This window comes from Penicillium griseofulvum (genome assembly GCF_001561935.1).
Source record: "Penicillium griseofulvum strain PG3 chromosome Unknown contig_80, whole genome shotgun sequence".
In the NCBI taxonomy this organism is placed as follows: Eukaryota; Fungi; Ascomycota; class Eurotiomycetes; order Eurotiales; family Aspergillaceae; genus Penicillium; species Penicillium griseofulvum.
This window is the reverse complement of record NW_024467471.1, coordinates 3,434,887-3,460,008: the sequence shown is the minus strand read 5'-3', so window position 1 is coordinate 3,460,008 and position 25,122 is coordinate 3,434,887. Positions and strand designations below refer to the sequence as shown.

Sequence of the window (25,122 nt, the reverse complement as noted above, 5' to 3'; positions counted from 1 at the left end):
TCTCAACGTGCATGTCCTGTCCCGAGTCACCACATCGAGAGTCGGAAATGTTCGATACCAAGTAATTTAGATGCAACTAACAGGCGAGATCTCAACGAGACGCGTGGGGGTTCTGTGGGAACCAAGGAGCATCTGCCCGAGTGGCGATCGACCAGCACGCGCGCAAGGGTTGCGACAGCACGAGGCGGCAAATGAGTTTCTCCGTGTTTCTAACCCCGGATAAAGGACCCGACAACAAAAGAAAATAATGCAATAAGAACTACTTTGAATATAGATGCGCCACAATATGCTAGCACCAAAAGGAATACCCGTTGGGTGGTAGAGGAAGGGTTACTGGTCATGAAACACGCGTGAGAGGCGCGGTCACGTGGATATTAGTATTAAGCCAATTTTATCTGATTCGAGTAGTTCCTATAGAAAAAAGATAATTCTTAAATTATTTATATAAAGTTATTAAGATATGAAGCTGGGTAAAGATGGTTGTAAGTGGGCTTGGTGGGTTTGGTGGGCTATACTTCCTAAGTATAACACACCAACTACAAGACTAAAATATACAAGTCAAGAAAACAAAAGAATCAAATTTCAATAATAGTAAGATGCACAGGAACTATAGACCGAAACAATGACTCCACTCCTGACGACAGAGACAAGTTATAACTCAGCGGGAAGTAACAATAAAGATGAGAGAAAGAAGAACAAAAGATAGAACAAAAGAGAAGTGAAAAGAAACTAGAACACCTTTCCTCCATATCTCATCACAGGCGTCAGCTTGGCGAGCGTTTAATACCTCTGCCAGCACTGAGCCACACATCAACTGCCCTAGACGATGGTCACCGTTGAGCTCCTCATATACTCCGGAGTCAAATCACGAATGACCGGTCTGGCCTCCGGAGCCTCAGAAACATGACTAGCCACATGAGCAGCCTCTGGTTTCTCTACAAGGAACGTTAGCATATCAAGCACAAGTCCATTGCCGAGGAGGATCAACTTACTTGGTTCTTTGCCATGCCAGGCCCCCATTATCTTCTTGCAGCCCTCATACTTCGTGCAATCCTTAAACGTGGACTTCCATTTCATCTCGTACTTGGACTTCAAACCAAGGTAGCTAGTAAAATTATTAGTATTTCTTTTTATCATTAGGTGGATCATGGACTTACATGCTGCACCCCAAGCACACCACGAAGACACCGATGATTATCCCGAAGACAAGTTCCATGAGGGAGTATTCCTGCTCCATGTTAACCTCATATTTATTGTCGGTCCGAGGTGAGAGTGTGTTATTAGCAAGGCTTGGGATAGGAGCCATGTCTTTCTAATTCTTTTGATATTTGGGAAAGGTATTGGATGGTATATAGTGATTAATGAAGACTAAGGTTGGAGCTTGATGGAAAATAGATGTAGTTGGATAACTGAAAATCAAGGACAATGGGAATTCACCAGGATAATATAGATAGGACTGCGAGGCTACTAAGCTTCTTGTGGAGTGAAGCTTTGCGAGTTAGGGTTTGGTGTCCGATGATGGAAGAAGAATTAGTTTCTCTACTAAACCACATCCAGCATGAAGAATTCAAATCCTAGATTTACTATTTAGAACTTTCCTGCTTTAGGAACTGTCAGGTGCTCTCATATCAACTTTAACAGTCGGATATTTCTAATTCTGGCATCGGAGCCAACATGACGGAAGTATGGCTCTTGGCGTAGAAAGAAAGTATAGACGAAACGGGAAGAAGAAAGCTTGGGCAAACAGTATTTCATGAAATAGTTTTGATATAATAAACATCCAACATAATGTAGGTACAAGTTTTGGGTCCAAACGCCATTTATGCAAAAGACCCAAGTAGATTAAGACATGTCCAAGAACAAATAGATCACTTGCGCTTCTTGCCGCGTCCACGGCCACCAGAGTCTTCATCCGGGTTCTTGCGCTTCTTGCCCTCCTTGCGCCAGTAATCATTGCGCTCTCTCTTCTCGCGCTCGGCCTTCTTCTCCAGACTATCAGCCACCTTAGCGCGGTAGACCTTGCGGCGCTCCTCCTGCTTGGCGGATCGCTTGGCCTGCTTCTCGTTGCGCATGGTAGTGAGCTTCTGCATGAGGTCACGGGCCTTCTTTTCCTCGCCTCCGAGGACAACCGCACGCTTCTGCATGTAGGTCGGCTCCTTGTGGCCCCTCATCTTGGTGATCTGGGACTTGAAGGGGAGCTCGGCGGCAAGCTGTCTTGGAACACGGAGCGGGTTGAAGTGGCGTTCTTGTCTTTCGATCGGCTTGTATGTTGAGTCTTTGACTTGGGGGGTGGCGATGCCCTGAGCGTGACGGACTTCACCAGTCAAGCGCATGCCTTGCCATCCGCTATCACCCTTTTCACCATCGACTTGGTCCAACAAGTTGGTTACAGGATTGTAGTAGCGGTGCGGCTTGATGGGGTACCAAGCACGCAAGAAGACAATATCACTCATCAAGATCTTGTCCTCGAATGTAGCACGGAAACAGCCATCGGGCTTGGATAGCGCACGCTTGATCTGACCGCGAATGCCAGAGACAGTCTTGATGGATGCACCTTCGAACTTGGCAATTTCCAGCCCAGAGGTGAACATGTCTTTGATGAAGGCGGTGTTTTTGAAGATCTTGTAAGGGTGACCAGTGAGCTTGAGCTTCTTGACAATTTCGGTGTGCTCATCCACGCTTTGAACAACACCAGTGGCGGCAATGCGGAAACCGGGGTTCTTGTTCGAGAACGAGTTCACACATAAGAAACCGGTGTTGGGAGCGACAAGAGGACCCCAGAAAGTAGCGAAGCAGTGCATATGCTCAGGGGTGTACTTGAGCATACGGTTTCGCGTCCGACTGTCGGAGGTGCTGTAAATAGGCATGGTCTGGAAACGGCGCCAACCAAGTGAGAAGATCAACGGATCGTTGGTCTTGAGAATCTTCTTGTGCCAGCGATGTCTCTTGATCCGGATCTGCACGTAGCCGAATCGGTCCTCAGTAGGTGAAAGACCGCCGACAATGACAGGGAAGCGAGGGTTGAACTTGGAGACAAACTCGTAAGGTACGTTCTCGAGGACGATACGTGCGTAGGTACCGGCTTTGTAACCTTCAGCACGGGCGCGCGAGGCAGGGTCGAGTGTCTCAAATTCGGCGCGGTTGATGTCTGCCTGCTTTTGCAGCTTGGCTTTCTGCAGATCGTACCAATCGTCTTCTCCGAACTCGCCATCGATACCATCATGGGTCCCGTCCTGAACCTTTCCAAAGCCTTCGCGATCCTCTTCTTCGAAACGTAGCTTGAGTTCTTCCTTCTTTTTGGCGTTTCGCTCACGCTCGGCTTCCAGATCAGCGGCCGTTTCAGGTTCATCATCGCCTTCCTCTTCCTCGTCGTCATCGCCATCTTCCTTGATGCCGTTGAAAACTTCGCCAGACTCCAAGTCTTCGTAGTCACCGTCACCCTCATCTTCATCCTCGTCCTCGTCCATATCTTCATCCTCATCATCTGAACCACCACCGGATAGTTTGCCAGTGACGAATCGGAGTTTGATCATTTCGAGCAACTCCTCGTCCCGCCATTTCCGCTCCAACTCATCGTAGTCGTACTCTGGAACGGCACGGAAGTCCGCTTGGTCTTTTTTCTCGTTGTTTGTCTTCTTGAAGAAGTCCTCGCCTTCGTCGTCGGCGGTTCTATCTTCCTCGTCCTCATCGTCTGAATCTTCACCGCGCCATGTCTTCACGACATCGAGTGGAGTGATCGACTCGTCGTACATCATTCTTGACAGGTCGGTGACTCGGAAAGGAGGGCGCTTTCCGTGGAGAGACTTAGCGTTGGCGAGCATGTTCTCCTTCCATCGAACATTGCCCTCCTCGTCTTCTTCATCCTCGGCCTCATCCTCATCTTCATCGCCGCTCTCGAGCTCCTGGTCTGATACTGAAGAGATGGAGCCCAGGTCGGAATCACTGTCGGCGAAAGCCATATCTTCTTTCTCCTCGTCGTCATTTCCGTTCTGTTTGGCCTTAAAGCGGGCTCCAAAGTCTGCAGGTGCAGACATCTCGAGCTCACCTTCATCATCCGTCACATCATCCTCGTCCATATCTTCAAGGATCTCCTCTTCGCTATCGGATCCTTCGGGGATAACTAAGTCATCTGGTTCGGGTACGGCCACACGGGCACGGCGTTGATCTTTCCGGCCCGTCTCGTCGTCATCCGCTTTATCGATGGTCTCGCCGCTACGGAAGAGGCGAATACCCTGATCAGCCTCACCCAGCATCTTGCGTTCGCCTTGAAGGCCAACAACAAGGTGCTCGCCAAGACCACGACGTTCCTCATCATCCTCGTCCTCATCCGAGTCCCGATCAAAGGTGTTGGTCTTGATATCGATGTAAACTGCATCCTTGTCGACCAGGACACCACCGACATCGGACATAGGAGCGAAAAGAAGCTTCTGGTGCTCGCCGAGCTTGCGTCTGTTTGACTTTCCTGTTGCTTTAGCAATCTGCTGGTCCATGTAGGGTGTTGGGCATGGATCGGGCAAGCCCTCAATGTTGGCAACTGTCAGATCACCAACACCAGGAACGTGGACTCGGGCACCATGGGAGGGGAAGTTGGTGCCGCGCAAGTAGCCGTAGAGCGCGACTGTGCGATCACATTTCGGGTTCTCCTCGATCTGAGTAGGCGGCGTAATGTCCAAGAAACGATCTGCAAGGGCGTAAGGGTGCGAGTTGCGCCACACGAGCGGACGAGGATTTTTCATGACGGACAAGAATCGGGAAAGGTTGTGCACTTCACGATCGGGGTAGCGGCCGTTGATAACACCGGACAAGTAGAAGAGCTTTGCGCCCGCGTATAGCTCACTCCAGAAACGGTGCTTCAGGCGCTTCTTCGCATCCTTCAAGGTACTGTGTTTCTTGAATTGATCAAGATGGGTGAGAATACCGAAGACGTTACCCGGCATACCAGATGTCTGTAAGGCGTTCAAAAACTCCATGGTCTCCATCTCGAATCCAAAGTTTCCGTCAATCATGAGAAGCACAATATCTGCGATCTTGGAAACATCGATCGCAGCTGCAAGAGAGTCGGACGGGCATTCGATGAAGGTGAGACGCTTGCGCTTGGTCGTAACGACGGTCAACGGGCCTTGCGGTGAGCTGAGGGTTTGCTTGGTGTATCGGCGGATTAGAGACTTGAGCAGAGTGGTCTTGCCAACTCCCGGGGGTCCGACAATTGCAACAACGACAGGCGGGGCCTCCTCTGGCATACGATCCACGAGGGGGACATGGAGTCTCTTTTCTCTGACCTAGAGGAGAAGTCCGGGTTAGCATCAATTGACGAGTAGATATAATCTATATACATACATCATGCGATCGCGCAGCCTGCTTATTGAGCTTTCCAGGTCTGGAAGTGACAAATGCCTTTGGATTAGCACCTGTAAAAGAATGGCATTGTTAGCATGGGCTCGAAAGTAGAAAGTTTGCAGTTTTATCGGAGCGGTCCCATACCCTCAAACTTCTTCTTCTCTTTGGCAGGGCGATGCGCCCTGTTAGCCTGCTGCTCCATACTATCTGTAAAGAGGTATAATACCTCAACAGATCCACTGCTTTTATCAAAAAGAAAGAAAAGGCAAGCGCAATGTAGAGGCCTTTCTCGACGGCTAGAAAATTAGCAGTAAATTATTTTTTTGCCAAAGCGGAGTGGATAAAACCTTAGTCAGGATATCAGAGGACCTTTGCCTAAGGCACCAACATATCTTCCACTTTGGCCTGAGGCAGCTATCGTTATCACCGGCCCGGTTTTTTTAGCTCCACTGAGCCATGAGACATCAGACCCCGCAGCTTGAGCTTTCCTTGAGTCTACCTACGGCACTAGCCTCCGTGCGATAGCGCTATCTCGCACCATTCACCTTTTTAGAAATCGTAGGATGTAATTTCCCTTCACAGCTATCATGTGGGGCAGAGTTGACATCAGGGAAGCCTCCGATTATCCAGAAATATAAAGTACCCCCATATCGTCCCCCGTATTCTATAAATCCAATATCGCTCCGTGTCTACTAAGAACTTTGTGTAACATCCAATTTCTACACAACCCCGCAACCCGTATATAATGTCTGCGCGCCGGCCACCCCCAGCTTATACAGCGCCACCCGATTCGGGGGTTCATGCAACTTCGCAGTTGTACCGGTCAATCTCCGAAACCGCATGCAGCCCCTCTGCACGGATCCCGAAAGAATCATTCACTATCAGACCATGCTCAGCCCAAGCGTGGATTGTCCCTGCCGGCCACATCTGCCGTCTGACGACGCCGAAGGGACCACAGGTGGGCGACCTAAACATCTGGAACGCAGATAACCCCCGAGAACGGATGTGGGCTGCGCGTACCCGACAAATCCACGCTTCCCACGTCTCAGTGGGTGATCGGCTGTGGTCGAACCTGCCGTACCTACGACCCCTCGTAACGATAACGGGTGACTCGTTGGGCGGCGGGCAGTTGCATGAGGTGCTCGGACCAGATGGAAAGCGGAAGCCAGAGGTCGTATTCGGGACTACGCAGTTTGGAGGGCGGGTGCATGATTTGATGGGCACTCGATGTGATCCTTACGTGAACTTGCTTATGGGCGGAGAGACCTTTGACTTTCACTGTCATTCCAACTTGACTCGTTCTGTCATCCCACATGGGCTGACAGAGCTAGATGTCCATGATGTCTTGAATGTATTTCAAGTGACGGGATTAGATGAGGATGGAAAGTACTTCATGGAAACTTCCCCTGCAAGGGCGGGCGAGTACTTTGAGTTCTTTGCAGAAGTGGATGTTCTTTGTGCGCTATCTGCGTGTCCTGGCGGTATGGCAGCTTGATGGTACACGAATGTTTTATTTTTTCATACTAATGATACTTTCAGGTGATTTGTCCAATTGGGGTTGGGATGATAAGGAGGGAGATATGGGAGCCACTTGTCGTCCATTGGGTGTGGAGGTATATCAACTGGCAGATGACAAGGTTCTAGAGGGGTGGAAGGCTCCAGAAAGTCCTAAATACAAAGGGATGCACGGGATGAAGATGCCTCCCCGCCAAGAGGATGGTTACATTGGATTCTAGGGTAAAAATATTTAGTAAAATTATAGAGTCGTCTATTAAAGTGTTGAATACTATGCAAGATATATTGCCCCGCGTTTCTGGATATGATGTCATCGCCTTACATTGTTACATCAACGGCGATTCCCCCCTTTATGCAACAGACTTAGACCGGATTAGAATTATACAGGAAAGAGTCATTTCAGTAAGGGATATATTGGTAAATCCGACTTTTAGAGAGTGGTGTATACTGTAAAAGCCCTATGTCAGACATTGTAAGACCAAAAGTAACACGGGTAAGTCATTTCAAAAATATAGGAATAGTATGACAAGGTGAAAGGGGAGAGAGGAAGGGAACAGAAAAGACAAAGGGTGATTGGAAGGTACCTGCTTCAAGGCGCCTTCCAAGGTTCCCCCAAAATAAAGTGTAGCCTCAACCCCCGCTCTCTCCTATAAATTCTTTCTTTCGATTTCTCTCCCTTTTTTTCTTTCTCAACTTCCACTCTGGTACATCACCATCTGACACCATGCCTCTTTACAACGTGAGTTTAGCTTCATTTCTAAAATTATCCGGACTAACATCTCTCTAGATCACTCTCAAGGCCGACGCTCCCGTCGAAGAGCTAGACAAGTGGGTCACATCACCATTATCACAAGTACCTTGATACTAATATATCGCCTCAGAGCCAAGGATACTGCCAGGGAGAAGGGTGGCGTCATCAGACATGAATACAGCATCATCAAAGGCTTCACGTAAGTGTTGCGAGCTCGATCTATACCAGGCGCATACTGATATATGGATCAATAGTGTCGAGTTCCCTGAAGACACTGTCCAAACCTTCGAATCGACTGAGCATGTCCATGTTGAGCAAGATGGTGCAGTGCAGACTCAGTAGATGTCGCTGGTCAACATGACTAGGACTGAAGACTGCTGTCGCTAATGTTCTACTTTATGGTCTGGATACACGAACGTTGGGGGTTCTTTTCTTTATTTTTTCTTTATTTGTTTATTTTTTTTTGATTCAGCGAGATAACTTGATACCAATTACGCGACATGCTTTCATCCGTGATCCCATATGCATCCTATGAATACCTGACTTTTCCAAAAGAGGTACAGACATGCATACGGATACGGATAGAGCAATTTTCCTGAATCCAACTATCAGGCTGAGTTATGTGCACAGTTAATTTAATTGAATGAGCTCTGTGCAATATCCCGACAGTAGAATATAATACACCTTTCAGTGAAATATAGTAACCCGGGAAGTTTTGATCCCTGTTGATCTGCAATACATATTGGACCGATGATATCCGCACCGCCGATGCAGATCTTCCGTCCCGAGGGTTCACTGTGAACTCCCACTTATCTCTATCTCATAGCAATTCACAATGACAACTTCAATACCTAAAGCTATGCCTTTTCGGCCTGGCTGCCGGACCCTTCCGATTGTGCGGCCTCGCATTCTTCGGCAATCATCCACGCAGAGTGGAAATTGGGCTGGTCGCCCATTTGATGTCGCCAAAGACAATGTCGCGCAGCTGGCTGCGAGTCCCCGTCGACCGTTGACACTTGCAGACCTACTGAAGTCAGTCCTATTTATATATAACTTCCAATAAACTCCAATCAAAATGTGCTAAATTCATGTCAATCCCTCAGACACGGCCGCCCACCATTGAGCAAAGAGGCTCTTCTAGCCTCTGCCAACTTCACTCTCTCCCTCCTCCCCGCCCGACTAGCTTCTCGGATTCAAGCTCTGCGAAACCTTCCTTTCATCGTTGTCTCAAACCCTCATGTCTCCAAAATATACAACAATTACCTCCATTCACTATCGACCCTCATACCATATCAACAGCGCCGCATCACGACTCTCGAAGAAGAGAAGCAGTTTGGGGATGTACTGGCTGACCTTGTACAAACACATACAAATACAATCCCTGTCCTTGCCCGCGGGTTTCTAGAGTGCAGGAAATATGTCAGCCCGGCGGACGTGACGAGCTTCTTGGACACGCATCTACGTGCGCGTATCGGTACCCGCTTGATCGCGGAGCAACATCTAGCTCTTCATTATGCCTCACAGCCCATCAGCGATAACCCATCCGATGACGCTAACGCCCCTGCCACCAATAAATCAATTCCATCAAACTATATAGGTGTCATTGATACGGGGTTACAGCCGGCACGCATCATCCGGCTATGCGAGGATTTCGTTGGAGAGATCTGTGAACTTAAGTACGGAGTGCGACCGCGTTTGAAGATTGGAGGTGAACCCGAGGCCTCATTTGCTCACATCCCTGTCCACATGGAGTACATTATCACGGAGCTATTGAAGAACGCTTTCCGGGCAACCATTGAAAATGGAAATGAGCGTGAGCCCATTGAGGTGACGATTGCTGCTGCTCCAGATGTGCCCGGGAATCAGCCGAAGACCCCAGGTGATGCCGATGCCGACTTTGAGCTTGACTCAGAACTTTCCGCCCGCAATGAGAATGAAACCATTGGGTACTCGGCCCCGTCGTCTCAAAGTATTACAATCCGTATCCGTGACCGTGGTGGTGGTATTCCGCCTGAGGTTTTGCCCCATATCTGGTCTTACAGCTTTACGACTTTTTCCGAATTGGACTATCAAGGCTCAGAGAGCGGCATGGATGCCTTAAACACCATCTCTGCTAGCGGTGGCCAGCTCAGCACTATTGCAGGTCTTGGTTATGGGTTGCCTCTCAGTCGAGCTTACGCGGAGTATTTTGGTGGCAGCATTGCGGTGCAAAGTCTGTGGGGATGGGGGACAGATGTTTATTTAACGCTGCAGGGAGTTGGGAGAATCGATTGAAAAGAACGACAGCACTAGATACCCTGAACAAGATCATCCTTTTTGGCTAGTACAAGCAACTCATGGTCCCTGCAAATAGCTTTGCCTCCTACCATCTTGCCTTGGCCAATGGCTGCATAAACAGATCTATGAAATCCGAGATCAAGGTATCTGGATTTTGAACAGCACCCAATACCCGACCGATCTCTGTTGCAGAGAACATAAGCCCCATATTTTGGAAGAACTTCTCTTGTATCGCAGCTGGTGTTTGGGGATTTCGCGCATGTCCTACAGGATACTCAATCAGTATTTGAGGCAATGAGGACCCATCTGCGAGATGGACCGTCATCCCTGCACCAATACTCCTCTTGTCCAGTTCCAAGTAGTCCTCCGTGAACTTAGGGTCAGACTGCACCACGATCCTTTCTCGCAGGACTTCCAACTCCTCACTATTCGCCCATGGGCTCTCATCTAAATAGTCCGCAGCCTCTGGCGGACTACCCTTCAAAAAAGTCAAGGCAACCACATACTGAATGCAGTGGTCACGATCAGCAGCATTATGCAGCGGCCCATGTTTGTTGACGATCAAAAAGGCAGCAGCAGTCGTTCGCAGATCTATTCGCCGGATCTGTTTGAGAGGATCAGACAGCCCCCTCTGCCGAAATCGACGCGCTTGCAAAACGGCTGCCTCGACAGCCGAGATCGCATGTCCTTCTACGGGCATACTTTTGAACAGCACATTCTGCACCGTCCACGACCCAAATTGTCGTGGAAGTACAAATCCCTCCTCGCCAAAAGTTCGCTCCCAAAACCCCCACGGCTTCGCGCTCAACGCCCCTGCCGAACCAGGCTGGCCATCCTGCACCAGTAGAGCCAGCTGCACAGCTCTTCTCGCCGCATCGCCTGCCGCCCACCCTTTCCTCGGGATGGTATTTGCACCGGATCGATACACCCGGTTCGGGTGGCCATCCATCCAAACATGAGAAATAGTCGCCATGGCTTGTTCATCTGTCATCCCAAGCAACCAACAAACAACAGCAGCCGAAGCCAATTTCACTAGTACCACATGATCAATTCCATAGGCATTGAACGCGTTCCGCATTTGGTAACACCCTTGTATCTCGTACGCCTTGACCAATGCGATGAGCAGCGTCTGGATCGTCAACGGTGGACCATCATGAACCCGTCGACCAGACAAACTTGCACGCGATAGCCAATCCATGACGGGGATTATAGCACCGAGGTTATCTGCAATTCAATCAATATCTTAGCATCATGGGTTCCCACGCCCATGTCTTCAACCATACCTGAAGGATGTCCCCACTCCGCACCACCAAGCGCATCGTTATGATCCAAGTACCGAATCAGGATGCCTAGATCAAAAGCCCCCTTCACGGGATCGACCTGCAATTCCGTTCCTGGAACCCTGAATCCATCCGGCACGACTGTCCCCTCGACCACGGGACCAAGCAGCTTTCGGCACTCGGTGCTTGTCGCTGCTGTCTCGATGGCACAGCCCATTGCATCCAGCAGAGCTGTCCGCGCGCATTTCCAAATCGCTTCGTCATCTTGATTGAGGGAGGAATGGTAGACATAGTTTACTATGTCGACTATTGGTTGGTCGTATGGACGAGGCATATATGTATGTATGATTGTGTTTTAGCGGAGCTTTTGTTTACTTTGTGGCTCTTGAAAAATTGGGGAGATGGAGGTTTCTGATATTTGGCTCAGTGTAGGTACATGTAGAAGTCCTCGGTAGATTTCCTGGAATACTCCGGTCGCACACGGCGGCCTTTGACTCCTTGAATGCCAATATCAAATATTTATTCTTGCTTTTCACATTGGTAGCCTAGTACTTCTAGACACGAACTCCAGCACCAAGTATCTTGTAGGATGACATTCCTATAGGCCATTTATTCGCAGTGCCACTCCACAATATCTCTATACAAAAATGTCCTGCAGTAGAAGCACATAATCAAATGGGTTTCTAAAACCCGCCAACACCTCTCACTCGCTGTACAACTCCAACAACTCCCTTAAACCAACTGAACCGACCCGGCACAGGCCCAATCGAGCCCACCGCAATCTTGTCAGTTTCGGGATCATGCCAGCAGCCATCCTTTGTACTTGCAGCGCCGTATTTGGCAGTATTTTGGTTACGGTTGATCAACTCCGTCCAAGCCCGACAAACAAGCTTGGAATCAATAAGAACATTGACTTCCTGGCTGTGGAAGAATGACTGGGTGTCAAGGTTTCCATTTCCTGCAAAGATTGTTAGATACTTGTATAAGGCACATTTCTCCTGATGTTTGGGGGACTTACCTTGAATCGCAATCTGCTCATCAACGATCATCAACTTAATATGACAGCTCCGCTTCTTGAAGCTGTTATGAATCGGACGAGTCTGGTCCTTGCCGACATAATAGCATATTCGCAGACGAGATTTCTCTTCCTCGGTTTGCAGGGAATTGTACATCCTGTTTGCGGTCATTTCGTTTGTTCCATTTTGGAATGGGAGGAGCTCGCCTGCGTCATTGTAGCCAAGGCAGAGATAGCAGGATACCACGATGCCGCGGCGAACGGCGTTAATGAGAGGTTCTATTAGAGGTTCTGCGTTCATGTTTGGTGTCTGAATGAGGATTGAATTTTGGGCGTTGTTGATTGCGGACAGCCATGCCGTGTTTTGTGGGGTGTAGACGTTGCTATGGTTTGGGGCTGGAAGATTGAGAGTTAGAATCATAGTCGGTCGTCTGAAGGAGGTTCTCTTCGCAGTTTGGACTTACACCCATATGGTTCCCTGTTTACCACTGCCATTGCGAAGGGCTCGTGGTGAGGTAGGATCATATAAGGGTTGAACATGTTATCCTGGTCAATTTCTGGTGCATCACCTGTTGTGTCAGGTTGGATAGTTGTATCTGCTCATCTGTTAGTGATTATCATGAATAGTGAGCATCTTTCACTTACTAAGATGGCGGCTGACAGCCTGTGTGCGCGTTTCGCCGCCTTGTGGGTGAATACAACCGTTGACTCTCCGAGCTTCTTGTTCAAAGTACCTATCATAATGTGGAGATTTGGTAGTATGTTCAGGAAGAGCTATATCCCCATTCTCTATAGAACTACCACTATTCCTTGCTTCGTGGCATGGTATCAGAGCATCCCTGGCTGGAGAGTTCAGAAGTGGAAACGGAGGGTCGAGAACCTTTCCCCACGACAGCAAAGCAGTATCATAGAAAGAATCAACAATCGGCCCCTCGATATGAGCTAGCATCTCAAGGTTATCGTTGTCTTGAATATTGCTGCTTTGTATGATAGCCATTCGCCTGTCAATAACAGTGAATTTTGCATGGAAAGTTCCAAAGACAGGCCGGTGGAAGTTGATGACTTGGAGGTCAACATTAGGGATCTCGCTTGCAGGAGGTAGCCTCACTTTTCCAGCGATATATTGTTCTTCGCGGACACGCAATCTATTTTCCCATGCCTAGTGATTCATTAGAACCATGCCTACAGATTGTGTTCGATATGCACCAGAAGAGCACTCACCTGGCGAGGATCTCCGCGATCATATATCATCTTCATCACTATTTTCTGGCCCCTTTCTCCTGCTCGTTTGGATAGCTCTCGGATGGCATTTGTCACTAATGTCGATGCGTCCGAGTAGATCCAGAAATTGGTCCCCAAAAAGACTTCATGTTCAGCATGCACGATACAGTTCGCTAAATGGCGACAGAGATCAGGTAAAGGGCCGACAATTGTCAGTGGTAGAACTCCTGTGCTCCCCATCAGCCGGGGCGATACAACGCCAGACATTGGGTTTTCTTCCAAGCAACATAAGGCGTCATGATAGACCTGGTGAGCGAGTGTTAGATTCTTCTCTCCCAATACCGATCTAGAAAATTGATTCACCTTCAGGAATAGATCACTCGTTTCCACAGACCCGAAGTTCCCACAAGCGCGAGCTTTCTGCAATTCATTCATTGTTTCCCACTCCGATGCTTTGTTGACATCTGATATTTCCAAGTCAACGCCATCATATTTATGCGACGCATGATGGCTCTCGAACAACTCATGAAAGACCTCCTGTGGACATTGCGATGGGTCACGGGCCAACTCTGAGGTCACAGTATGCCGCTGGCACATATTATATACCTTGCGTGATACCATATTGTACTGAACTCGATGTGAATTTAGTGGTTGATCAAAATAATTACAAAGAAGGAAGGTGTGGCTTGACAAACTCAATATTATTTCTCCATGACTATGACGTAGAACACTTGGCAAGCTTCTTAGAATTCTGAGAGGCTTCAAGAAACAAATAGATATTCAAAATGGAGAAGAATTGTGATGCCTAAATATTTTGCCTTGGGCTTAATGCCCAGAATTATCTAACTTGATATTCAGCCCTATGACGTCGAATACTCCACAGAATCAATAGTTTATTGTTCTTGTTGGATTAGAAGATGCGCTTGGATATATCAGTATAAAGCTTCAAATACTAAGATAATTGTATTATTAAAGAGATTAAATGCGGTATACACAAAACATTAACAAACTATACATAAAACCCCGAACCGAAGGCCCACCTGTTTGTGTTGCCATCCGCATATACCTGCCAACACATATATACATTCTTTTCCGCACATGATTGTTCAAATCCAGGGTAAAAGAAAACACAATCACGAAACAGTGACTATTGTCTCCTCAGCGTATGAAATTTCTGAGCTCCTCAATTGCATCCCTTTAGTCCCAAAGCCCGTCAATTGTACACTTCTCTGTTGAGATTTCTCCAATCTGAACTCAGGTTGCAAGTCTCTAGCTTTGACCTTAGTATCTTCGGGTTCGATGACTTGGGGTTCAGTGACTTGGGGTACTTCGATCCCAAGCTTAATACCTCGAGCTCCCCAGATAGACCGGCGGGGTGTCTTAATCCCGGTCTTCAAATATATATCTAGTTCGTCGACATAATCGTATGCAGCCTCGCCGGTGATGGCCAACCTCTCATAAGAGTCAAGTCCTCCTAGACGCCACTCGGGCAAGGGCTTGCGCGAATTTCCCAGGTCATAGACATAACCAGGACGGCCATTCTCATCAACCACCTTCCGACGCTCAAACTTAACACCGCGTCCAATTGGCGTGTAATCCTTGATTTGCTGTTCCCTGAATCCCACCACTGGGTGAATAAACTCAAAGCTCTCGCCCAGTAGATTTCCGGCTTTGTCGAAACGATCATAGCTTCCAGGTGTGCGCCTCTTCGACCCGTTAAGGTAGTAAAATGCTGTAAAGCTGTCTTCCAGTGGGCCTGTTCCCCAGCCATAACTGCGTCTCTTCTCCACGGACTTGACGGATGCGGTGGAGGTACGTTTGAAAGCTGACGCTATGGCTGCTGCTTTGCTTTTAGCCCAACCCAGGACCTCTGTGTTTTCGATGAGCGTTGACATGTGGTATTCACTCTCTTCTCTTTCCTCGGAGATAGACTCCTCGTTGAGCGAGAGGTAGGGTTTGATCTGGTCCAGCATCCAGCAGAAGGTGATATGAGACATTTCTTCCATGTTACCCTCATCTTGGAGTGTTTCACTCGAGCCTCCGCCGATGTTAATATGATAACCGGGGAACCACACTTGTTTCAATGTTCGAGGGTGCTTCTGGTGCTTGTAGTCATCTTCCAACTTAATGAGCTTTCGGGTCTCCTTGTTCAAGTCTCTGGCAGTCTCATTTAACTTTCGCGCTGCGTTATTGACATCCTCATCACTAGCCCTGCCGCTACCCTTGAGGCTGATTGCGTCTTGTAAGATGTCATCCCATTCCTGAGCTTTCTGATCCACTATACCCTTCTGAACTTGTATCTGCTCTGAAGTGACATTTTGAAATTTGTGAAGATACCACAGAGTAGGCGAAAATGCGTTGCGGTGTTCATCGAGAGCCAAAGCCTGGAATGCATGTTTGACATCTGGGACCATTTGTCAGTATTTTTCACTCATAAAAAGGCCACACGGAAAAGAAAAAAAAAAAAAAAACGAGAGGATTTGTATACATACTAGGTGAAAGTCCAACATTTTCCCACCCATCCCTATGGGGCGACCACCACAAGAGCCACGATGGCAGCTTCACCCCTAACACCTCCGGCATTCCAATAGCGCCAACAGTATCAAAGACGCCAACAACCTCCACATCCCTCGATCCCTCCTGAGCCCAATCGCCCTGGGGCCGCTTTTCAAAAACAAAACTCTCACCCCGAGCGCCCTGCTTCTCATCCGCCTTTCCTTCCATCCACTCGAACCAGAGGTCGCTGCAATAGAACCGCTCGCCGGGCTTATTTTTCTTATAGACCTTCCAGAGATCGGGAAACCGGTTCAAATCCTGTTTCCGGCAAATCCCAATATCCGAGATCAAACCGGCAATAGCACGGGCTGTAAATGCACCTCTCGAGAAACCAAAGCACATAATCTGATCGCCGGGTCTGTAGTTCAGGACACAGAAGTTATACGCTTCGACGACATTGCCTTCCAGACCTAGACCAGTGGCGCCTTCGATACTTTTGCCCAAAGGACCTGAGGTTGTGCCGATTCCGGAATCATACCAGACTATTTGCTGCCATTTATCTCCTTCTTCGTCGGTTCCGACACTGTTGAGAGCGCGGCACAGACGTGTTACGTTAGATGGGACGTTTTTCTCCCCTGAGACGGCGGATTGCCATGTTCCGTCGCAGCAGATGATGATGCGCTTGCGGACGGGCAAGGCCATCGAATCCGTTCTTTGTCGGAGTACATATGGTGGCTCGTGATTATCAGTGCATAAAGACATTGTGAAAATAGGTGAAGTTCAATGTACTGTGGGATTTGAAAAAAGTCTTGAAGGTGGGTGTATGGCTCTATATATATTTTGTTTACACCGTCTATCTTATTAGTGTTTATGCACGAATAGGGTTTATTTCGCTTTGAATCATCGATCTTGTCGACTTGCATGAAGCCTCCCGCCGTAATACGGCCCCCCCGGCCGTGGGAAGCCTAACGCAATTTCGAGTCACACAGTTGCTGCATTGTTCGTGTTTTTTTTTCAGCCGCTGCAGGGATTCGGTTCACGGGGTCAGCTTACTATACAGCATAGCCAATAATCACTCGGGCATCAATGCCCTAGTTGCATTAGCCCCACATGCTCAGCCTTATCTTCAGGGTGTCAATCATCAGAGGGCTGTAACTTTTGGAGGGCATAGATAAAAATAGTGGATTTTCAAGAATGCATGTGCTAAAACCGGGGTGACTTTGTGGATTTGGTGGTCAGGGGGGGACGGGAGGGCTGAAGCCCAGAAGGCGCCGAGGTCAGCCCTAGGGGGCTATGTAGTTTATATGAATGCACTAAAACGCCCGAGGGCTAAATAGATCAATAATCCTTGTACATAGTGAAATTTTCTATTTATTCCCCTCTGACACTGTTTGTACAAAGGTCTTCTGTATCGTGACATGATTTGGTGACATCGGCTCAGGGTACAAGGCTTCCTGGCTGCTGTTGCTAATACTGAGTTTATTTCTCCGCTGCGATGAGGCTGCGACAACTGTACTCTGGTGGCCATCGGGGTCGACATCAGGGCGCCAGTATTTCGTGTTTTGCGATCCTCTTATAGCCTCACTTTGCAAGCTGGACAGTCGGTATGGCTTTGAATATTTTCCTTGATGAGGTGACTTGTGATTACGAGTCGAATGCTCATCCAAGAGCCAGCGGAATAGAGGTCGGAGAGTGATGAGACTGCCTGCTATAATTCCGAGTCCTGTTTCAATGACTGACCAGATAGCGATTTGGTAGGTAGAGTCTAGAGGATGTTAGACCTTGTTCTTGCGGTAAAGAGGTTAGCGACATACAAAGGAAATTATCATCGGAATAAAATCGCAAAAACGGAAGTCGGCATATCACTGCCACGCCCGCACTGTTTATGGTTAGCAATGATTCATCTCTTAGAATAGCTGGGCCGAAATAGCACGTACATTGCCCCTAACCCGAGGATTCCCCCTACTGCAAGCTTCGTCCGGCTATTCATTTGCAGTTTCCAGACGAGGAAGGCGGGTAACAGGCCAAGTGCTATATCGCAAAATATAGTCACAGAGCTGTAAAAATAAGCGATAGCCACAAGTGTGGACATGGGAAGACATGTTCCCGTGCTGGTTCCATCCACTCGTTCCCAGAAGTGGGCGATTGGATTACAAGCAAAGAGTAGAACAAGCCAGAACATAAGTCCGATAGCAGTGACAACACCAATAATGCTCCAAAGTATCGCTCGGTAAGACTTTTCGACGGCCAACCGGAGGAGCGCAACGGAAATTGATATTTTGGCTACCGCCGAGGCCCATATGTAGAGCATTTGACCGAGCCACCACCACTATAGAATATGGTTAGCAAGGAAGTCTTCCAATATGAGTATCACATACCACAAGTGCTTTCTTATAAACCTCCATACTCGTAAAATCTGTTCGCGTGTGTCCTACTCCATGCATTGCTCCATTTACGCAGCAGACATCCAAAAGGATAAACAGAATCTATCAAAAAATTAGAATCTTATCAGATCATGTCACATCATACGAGTTGGGGCCACTATACCAACGCAGCGACCATCAAAATATCATCCCAGCCAAATGCCCGAAGGATATTCAGTCGAACAAAACTTCGTAACAAAACTGTCACAATGGCGATAGACATCATCACAACTGAAACGGTGAAGATAGCGAGACTTCGGCCCACGAGGGGCATCGAGGCTCCCATCTTGACGCCTAAGTTTTACTAAAAGGCCCAGTCACTCATTCATCGCCCAATTCAAATTTTCACAACACCTGAAGCGAGTAAAGATTTGTTCGAAAAGCTACCGCCAAGGAAGAAAAAAGCAAAAAGAACAAAAATGAAGAAAAATCATCCGAGCCAGACGGTGTATATGGGATCCAGACTACATATACTTTTAAAATTGGAAAATCCCCGGATACTCCGTAGCGAAGGATCCATCGCCAGGGTTAGTGTGTTTTATGAAATAGTTCGCAGCGCCTCAGCGCCTTGATCGATTGAGAGGAACCATAGGCGATTATAGCGGCATAGGGGCGTGTTGCGCAGGTGTGTAGCCCCCCACATCCTAGCCCTGTTTGAAACAAAAGCCGTGCGCCATGGCATGCATTTGACACCAAATCAATCTGCCGAGCTTCCTTGATTATGAATACTGGAGATTTCGAGAAGCTATTGACCAATGATAATTGATGTGGCTGTCCCTGATCTATTCAACTAGTGAAATCAGGGAGTGTTTGCCGAGATCGCGTCTGGGCAATCTAAAGCGGGTTCGGATTCACTCGGTAGATCTTGTGGTTTCAAAAAGGGGCGTTTGGCTTCAAACAATAGGTTATGCATATTTCCGGATGTCTCGGCAGTTGGAATTTGTACAATGTCGTCACTATAGGATAATTAATCCTACAAGAAAGCAATATAGCACAATATATTATGATGAGACCCCTGAGTTAACGTCCCACTATATTATATATACGATGGAACTACCGAGACCCGTACCCACTGCTGTATTGGGAAAAGTGTACTCCGTATGTACTCCGTAGGCTGGGAGGAGGACTGGCTTTCGGTAAATTTTATTGTGGATTGCTCAATACAACGATATAGGCTGATTTACAAAATCCAATTTACAAATATAACGGACGGACCCTCTTGTGTCCATAGCTAAAGTGATATCACAGAACTAGACCAAACGCTTATTCTGAGGGGGTTTTCCAATTTGGGCCTAGAAATAATCTCCGAAAAGCCGATTTTTCTACGGTTTCTAGTTATAGATCTCATGTTGGGCCGAACTTTCCTCGCTCTACTGATGTGCTAGAACTTCTTCGAGTATGACATTTTATATACATAGAGGTAGGTTCTGCCCATGTGGACATGTGCAGGGATTAGACCGAATATGATATCTAGTTCGGAGACTGCTTCCCGACATACAACATAAGCATCATCAACCGCGGTCCAAAGAATAGCCATAGTTATTGGTTCAGGCAGAGGAAAATTTCTCAGGCAGTTCGGAGATGATCCTTTCGAATAAGATATAACCGAAAAATATATATGTATTGCTTTCTAGAGGCAGTCGTCGTTCGTTCGGCGCCCCCCGCCCTCGGAGTTGTGGCCGAGATCCCAATTCAAGGCTTCACAGATCCTGAGCTTTATCAGCAATGAACTTCCCCTCTCTTCTCGGTTTTACTATTCCAATATCGATATTTACAGACTCGAGACGCATCCTTTTTGCTATTCAACTTTTATAGTATCATAGAGCGCAGCTATGTATGGGCTCCCTCTATACAAACATTCCCGGATGCTCTTTTTGCTCACACAACACAAGGGTTTATACAGCATCTTTTGCTTTCTTCGAAGCGCTCTGGGAGGTATGTACTACATATGCAGTAGCAGCTGAATCAAGTCTGACCTTGACAACCTAGGGCGGCGTCAGCCATGTCTTTGTCAATTTGGGATCAGATCACCCCTCCATCCTCGAGGCAATGGTGAAGGGCCAGAAAGAAAAGAAAGACCAGTTCCCTACAATCATTACCTGTCCCAATGAGGTACGTTAAGAAATGCATCATGCGACTCACCAAGCATAGCGACAGCACTTCGGTTAGAGTCGGCAGTATAGATGAGAGCTTTACTTACGATAAAAATGTGATTAGATGGTGGCATTGTCCATGGCCGACGGCTACGCCCGATTGACCGGAAAGCCGCAGGCAGTAATCGTCCACGTTGATGTCGGCACACAGGGACTCGGAGCAGCCGTTCACAACGCTTCATGCGGACGCGCCCCGGTTTTAATCTTTGCCGGTCTCTCGCCTTACACAATCGAAGGCGAGATGCGAGGTTCGCGCACGGAATATATCCACTGGATCCAAGATGTGCCGGATCAAAAGCAAATCGTCTCCCAGTACTGTCGGTACACTGGCGAGATCAAGTCTGGAAAGAACGTTAAGCAGATTGTCAACCGCGCTTTGCAATGGGCAACTAGTGACCCGCAGGGTCCTGTGTACCTCACTGGTGCCCGAGAGGTCATGGAGGAGGATATCGAGCCCTACCAGCTGAACCAGGCTGTCTGGGGTCCTGTGGAACCGGCTGCTCTGCCAACCTCCGGTGTTGAGCTGATCGCATCTGAGCTTGCGGCGGCAAAGAGCCCTCTTATTATTACGGGATATTCTGGGAGAAAATCCCAAGCTGTGACTGAGCTGGTCGCATTGGCGGATAGCTTCAAGGGAATCCGTGTGCTGGACACTGGTGGTAGTGACATGTGCTTCCCTGCTAACCACCCTGGATGGCTGGGATTGAGATATCCAGGTCATGACGCGGTGGGAGCATCTGATCTGATCCTTGTGATAGATTGTGATGTTCCTTGGGTACCTACTCAGTTCAAGCCGTCTGCGTCAGCTAAGATTATCCACATTGATGTCGACCCTTTAAAGCAACAGATTCCAGTTTTCTACATTCACTCGATGGCTACCTTCCGTGCCGATGCTTCCACGGCGCTCAAACAGATCAACGATTACGTTGCTTCTCAGGAGTCTCTGCAGCAATTCATTGGTTCCAAGGAGAATATCACTATGGGTCAATGCCGAGACGAGGAGTATTCAAGGCGTCGACAAGAGATCTCCGATCTGGCCGTGGTCCCGGAGGGCGGGGGCGGAGCCTCCTTGAATATCAACTATCTCATGGCGCAGGTCCGCCAGGGTGTTCCAATCGATACCCTCTGGGCTATTGAGGCTGTGACCATGAGCCACTTTGTTGCTGATCAAGTATCAGCTACCCAACCCCAGTCATGGATCAACTGTGGAGGTGGTGGTCTCGGCTGGTCTGGCGGTGGTGCACTTGGCATTAAGCTTGCCAGTGACATGGAGAATGGAGGCCGTGGAAAGGGAAAGTTCGTCTGTCAAGTTGTTGGTGATGGAACATTCCTCTTCTCAGTGCCTGGGTCTGTGTACTGGATCGCCCGCCGATATGGAATCCCCATTCTGACAATCGTGCTGAATAACAAGGGCTGGAATGCCCCCCGGCGAAGCATGTTACTCGTTCACCCTGAGGGTGATGGCTCCCGTGCTACAAACGAAGAGCTCAACATTTCGTTTGCGCCTACGCCGGATTATGCGGGTATTGCCAAGGCCGCGGCAGGTGGTGAGCTGTGGGCTGGTCGTGCCTCGACTGTTGCTGAGCTTGCCCAGAAGCTTCCGGAAGCTATACAGAGTGTTCTGAATGGAAAGGCAGCGGTGCTGGAAGCTCAACTTGACGGTACTACAGGCAAATATGTGGAGAGCTCTTGAGGGCATGCAATTCGGAGAGTATGCGAGGTAATTGTGGAGTACTTAGAAATTTAAGTGAATCAAAAGTACTTGTTCCTTTGTTTCAAATACACACCTGGGAGCCAACCCTACGCCAGGTCTCTTTGGGGCCATGCCTTCCGCAACCTTATGCGTCACTTGCCTTCGGCATATAACCCGAAGGAGAAATAGTTGATATCGGGGTTTGTCAAAAGGTAAACCAGTCACTTAGATTGCTACATAAATGTCGTAACTCCCTGGTCCATACTGCCTGGAAGGTTACATTGGCTATGTAGATATAGTCATAAGCAACTTTCTCATTTTAGAATGATTGTATGTGAGTTTGGACTTTATAGACAAATCTAACCTCGATATATTCGCCAGTTGTATGTATTTGAAATCAATCGGGTCGACCGGTCCGGTTAACTGACCGGTTATCTTTTCCCCTTCGGTATTTTCTCCATATCAAAATGGATTGTGAAATGTTTTTATGGCTTTTATTTTATTTTATTCAAGCTATTAGTATAGATATACAAAAAGCGGATATATATTTATGATGCCAGTGCATACAATAGGGATATGTTGTATGCAAAGTACTTTGAAAATAATTAAACTCATCAATGATGTACTTCGTTATCTGATGAAATGAGTCATGTGGTTCGGAGAAAGATCTCGGGATGGAGAGATATCGAGTTCCGCTCCGCTTTCGCCGAGTTGACCTTTTGTGACTTCAATTTCTCCAGTTTCTTTCTTATATAGTCTGCTCTATCACTCACGGACACAGGCAAATACTACGAATCTGATATACCACCTCTCCGCACAACCCCCGCATACCCCTCCGATTTCGCACTTCGCACACCGCCAACGCAATCACAATGAGTCCACCCTCATCCGTAGATGTCAACCTGGTGGCCGTCACCGATACATCGGCTGTCCCTATCCCGGATCCATTGACCGTCAATGGCGTGCCGGCATGGAGAGAGAAGACGGCCAAGATCCCCACCGGCGTGGCCGCGGCATCCAACAGTGATATGTTTAAGAGCCCGGTATGATAATTCTAGATTGGGCATAGGCAAGGATATGGACCAAAGGACTCAATTGCAAGATGCAGAATACTAATATATGTCTGGGGTTATTAGATCTGCTATACCAAGCCTAAGGCTAAGCAGTTTGAGCGTATGTATACCGTTACCCTTTCCGAATCTATAGTTCGCACAATTATTCCTCTTATACTCACTTTTGTTCTCAGACCACTTTTCAATCGAAGCCAAGTCTCGCAAGGTTCGCACTTAATTGCGCAATGTGAAGCCCACTCTTGCTAATCCAACCTTAGGCGTCCACTTTGAAGACCGCCGCTCGTTATCTGAAAACCCCAGGTAATACTTCCCAATATTTTCTTTTTTTGGATTCATGGTCTAATTGTGCTTTCAAGGTCTTATTTCCCTCGGTGGTGGTCTGCCCTCAGCTGAATATTTCCCCTTCGAACACTTGGATATCAAGGTCCCTACTCCCCCCGGATTCTCTCCGGAGGCTACTCGGGAGTCAGGCACGGTCCTTCGTGCTGGAAAGCATGATATCCAAGAAGGAACTAGCACCTATGGTGAGCATCGATCCTTTTCTTGCGTCAGGAATGGTCTGGACTGACCCAATTCCCTAGACTTGGAGATTGCCCTTAACTATGGCCAAGCTACCGGAGCTGCGCCAATGCTTCGTTTTGTCACAGAGCACACCGAAGTAAGTATAAACCACTAGGCCTGTTGTTTCTGAACAGAAACTAACTAAAACAGATCATTCACAGCCCCCCTTACTCTGACTGGCAATGCACTCTGACCCCCGGCAGCACCTACGCCTGGGACACCGCTCTCCGTGTGTTCTGTGAGCGCGGAGACTACATCCTTATGGAGGAGTACACCTTCGCTAGTGCCGCTGAGACCGCCTTCCCACTGGGCATCAAGGTTGCAGGCATCCCAATGGACGAGCAAGGTCTCATCCCGGAGAAAATGGACGAAATCCTTAGCAACTGGGACGTCGCCGCTCGTGGTGCACGCAAGCCCTACGTGCTGTACACCATCCCAACAGGTCAGAACCCGACCGGTGCCACCCAGTCTGCTGAACGTCGTCACGCCGTGTACAAGGTCGCGCAGAAGCACGATCTCATCATCGTCGAGGACGAACCTTACTACTTCCTACAGATGCAGCCCTACACCACTGGTGACGCTACCCCAGTGCCTCCCCCTTCTACCCACGAGGAGTTCATCAAGTCACTTGTCCCCTCATTCTTGAGCATGGACACCGATGGCCGCGTCGTTCGTCTCGAGTCCTTCTCCAAGGTCATCTCTCCTGGTTCCCGGGTCGGCTGGATCGTCGCCTCCGAGGAGATCCTCGAGCGCTTCATCCGTACCTTCGAGGTTTCATCCCAGAACCCTAGCGGTATTGCCCAGATCACGCTCTTCAAACTCCTTGATGAGCACTGGGGCCACTCCGGGTACTTGGATTGGCTGATCAACTTGCGCATGTCGTACACTGCTCGTCGTGACTCTCTCGTCCACGCCTGTGAGAAGCACTTGCCCCGCGAAATCGTTCACTGGGAAGCCCCTGCCGCTGGCATGTTCGTAAGTTTTCTCTGTTCTATTCTATTCATCTGTCATAAGAAAATACTAATTTGGTAACTAGCACTGGATGGAAATCGATTGGCACAAGCACCCCGGTGTTGCCGCCGGTAAGACTCGCGCTGCTATTGAAGAAGAAATCTTCCTGTCTGCCGTGAACGGAGGTGTCCTTCTCTCCCGCGGCAGCTGGTTCAAGCCTGACCATGATACTATCGAGGAGAAGATGTTCTTCCGCGCGACCTTCGCGGCTGCTTCGTCGGAAAAGATTGACGAGGCTATCTCGCGCTTCGCCGAGGCTCTGCGCGCTCAATTTGGCCTGTAAACTGGCTTTGGCCTACGATTTTGACGAATCTCT

The 25,122-nt window shown here is 48.4% G+C and overlaps 10 protein-coding genes across 10 annotated transcripts; 5 read left to right on the top strand and 5 right to left on the bottom strand.

The window, feature by feature from the left end:
- Nucleotides 1-819: 819 nt before the first annotated feature.
- Nucleotides 820-1,306, bottom strand: PGRI_022520 (uncharacterized protein; the record flags this gene model as incomplete). The annotated part of the gene is made up of 3 exons (XM_040789965.1): nt 820-935; nt 993-1,105; nt 1,158-1,306. The coding sequence occupies 3 exons, from the start codon at nt 1,304-1,306 to the stop codon at nt 820-822; spliced, it is 378 nt and encodes a 125-aa protein (XP_040646918.1).
- Nucleotides 1,307-1,868: 562 nt separating this feature from the next.
- Nucleotides 1,869-5,539, bottom strand: PGRI_022510 (GTPase BMS1; the record flags this gene model as incomplete). Its single annotated transcript, XM_040789964.1, has 3 exons — nt 1,869-5,279; nt 5,338-5,408; nt 5,482-5,539. The coding sequence occupies 3 exons, from the start codon at nt 5,537-5,539 to the stop codon at nt 1,869-1,871; spliced, it is 3,540 nt and encodes a 1,179-aa protein (XP_040646917.1).
- A 543-nt stretch (nt 5,540-6,082) lies between these two features.
- Nucleotides 6,083-7,073, top strand: PGRI_022500 (urea carboxylase-associated family protein; the record flags this gene model as incomplete). The annotated part of the gene is made up of 2 exons (XM_040789963.1): nt 6,083-6,818; nt 6,877-7,073. The coding sequence occupies 2 exons, from the start codon at nt 6,083-6,085 to the stop codon at nt 7,071-7,073; spliced, it is 933 nt and encodes a 310-aa protein (XP_040646916.1).
- A 503-nt stretch (nt 7,074-7,576) lies between these two features.
- PGRI_022490 (uncharacterized protein) lies at nt 7,577-7,945 on the top strand (the record flags this gene model as incomplete). Its single annotated transcript, XM_040789962.1, has 4 exons — nt 7,577-7,591; nt 7,640-7,680; nt 7,734-7,802; nt 7,858-7,945. The coding sequence occupies 4 exons, from the start codon at nt 7,577-7,579 to the stop codon at nt 7,943-7,945; spliced, it is 213 nt and encodes a 70-aa protein (XP_040646915.1).
- Nucleotides 7,946-8,438: 493 nt separating this feature from the next.
- Nucleotides 8,439-9,877, top strand: PGRI_022480 (alpha-ketoacid dehydrogenase kinase family protein; the record flags this gene model as incomplete). The annotated part of the gene is made up of 2 exons (XM_040789961.1): nt 8,439-8,635; nt 8,707-9,877. 2 exons carry the CDS (start codon nt 8,439-8,441, stop codon nt 9,875-9,877), a joined length of 1,368 nt encoding a protein of 455 aa, XP_040646914.1.
- An 88-nt stretch (nt 9,878-9,965) lies between these two features.
- PGRI_022470 (MmgE/PrpD) lies at nt 9,966-14,017 on the bottom strand (the record flags this gene model as incomplete). Its single annotated transcript, XM_040789960.1, has 8 exons — nt 9,966-11,104; nt 11,164-11,466; nt 11,912-12,118; nt 12,179-12,571; nt 12,640-12,771; nt 12,821-13,334; nt 13,397-13,702; nt 13,760-14,017. 8 exons carry the CDS (start codon nt 14,015-14,017, stop codon nt 9,966-9,968), a joined length of 3,252 nt encoding a protein of 1,083 aa, XP_040646913.1.
- A 512-nt stretch (nt 14,018-14,529) lies between these two features.
- Nucleotides 14,530-16,654, bottom strand: PGRI_022460 (T6SS phospholipase effector Tle1-like catalytic domain-containing protein; the record flags this gene model as incomplete). The annotated part of the gene is made up of 2 exons (XM_040789959.1): nt 14,530-15,800; nt 15,889-16,654. 2 exons carry the CDS (start codon nt 16,652-16,654, stop codon nt 14,530-14,532), a joined length of 2,037 nt encoding a protein of 678 aa, XP_040646912.1.
- A 605-nt stretch (nt 16,655-17,259) lies between these two features.
- PGRI_022450 (uncharacterized protein) lies at nt 17,260-18,601 on the bottom strand (the record flags this gene model as incomplete). Its single annotated transcript, XM_040789958.1, has 5 exons — nt 17,260-17,657; nt 17,707-17,771; nt 17,830-18,221; nt 18,271-18,378; nt 18,440-18,601. The coding sequence occupies 5 exons, from the start codon at nt 18,599-18,601 to the stop codon at nt 17,260-17,262; spliced, it is 1,125 nt and encodes a 374-aa protein (XP_040646911.1).
- A 1,550-nt stretch (nt 18,602-20,151) lies between these two features.
- Nucleotides 20,152-22,161, top strand: PGRI_022440 (uncharacterized protein; the record flags this gene model as incomplete). The annotated part of the gene is made up of 3 exons (XM_040789957.1): nt 20,152-20,250; nt 20,305-20,427; nt 20,533-22,161. The coding sequence occupies 3 exons, from the start codon at nt 20,152-20,154 to the stop codon at nt 22,159-22,161; spliced, it is 1,851 nt and encodes a 616-aa protein (XP_040646910.1).
- Nucleotides 22,162-23,033: 872 nt separating this feature from the next.
- Nucleotides 23,034-25,089, top strand: PGRI_022430 (aminotransferase-like domain-containing protein; the record flags this gene model as incomplete). Its single annotated transcript, XM_040789956.1, has 8 exons — nt 23,034-23,204; nt 23,298-23,334; nt 23,408-23,439; nt 23,492-23,534; nt 23,591-23,758; nt 23,816-23,892; nt 23,946-24,770; nt 24,832-25,089. 8 exons carry the CDS (start codon nt 23,034-23,036, stop codon nt 25,087-25,089), a joined length of 1,611 nt encoding a protein of 536 aa, XP_040646909.1.
- Between the last annotated feature and the right edge of the window lie 33 nt (nt 25,090-25,122).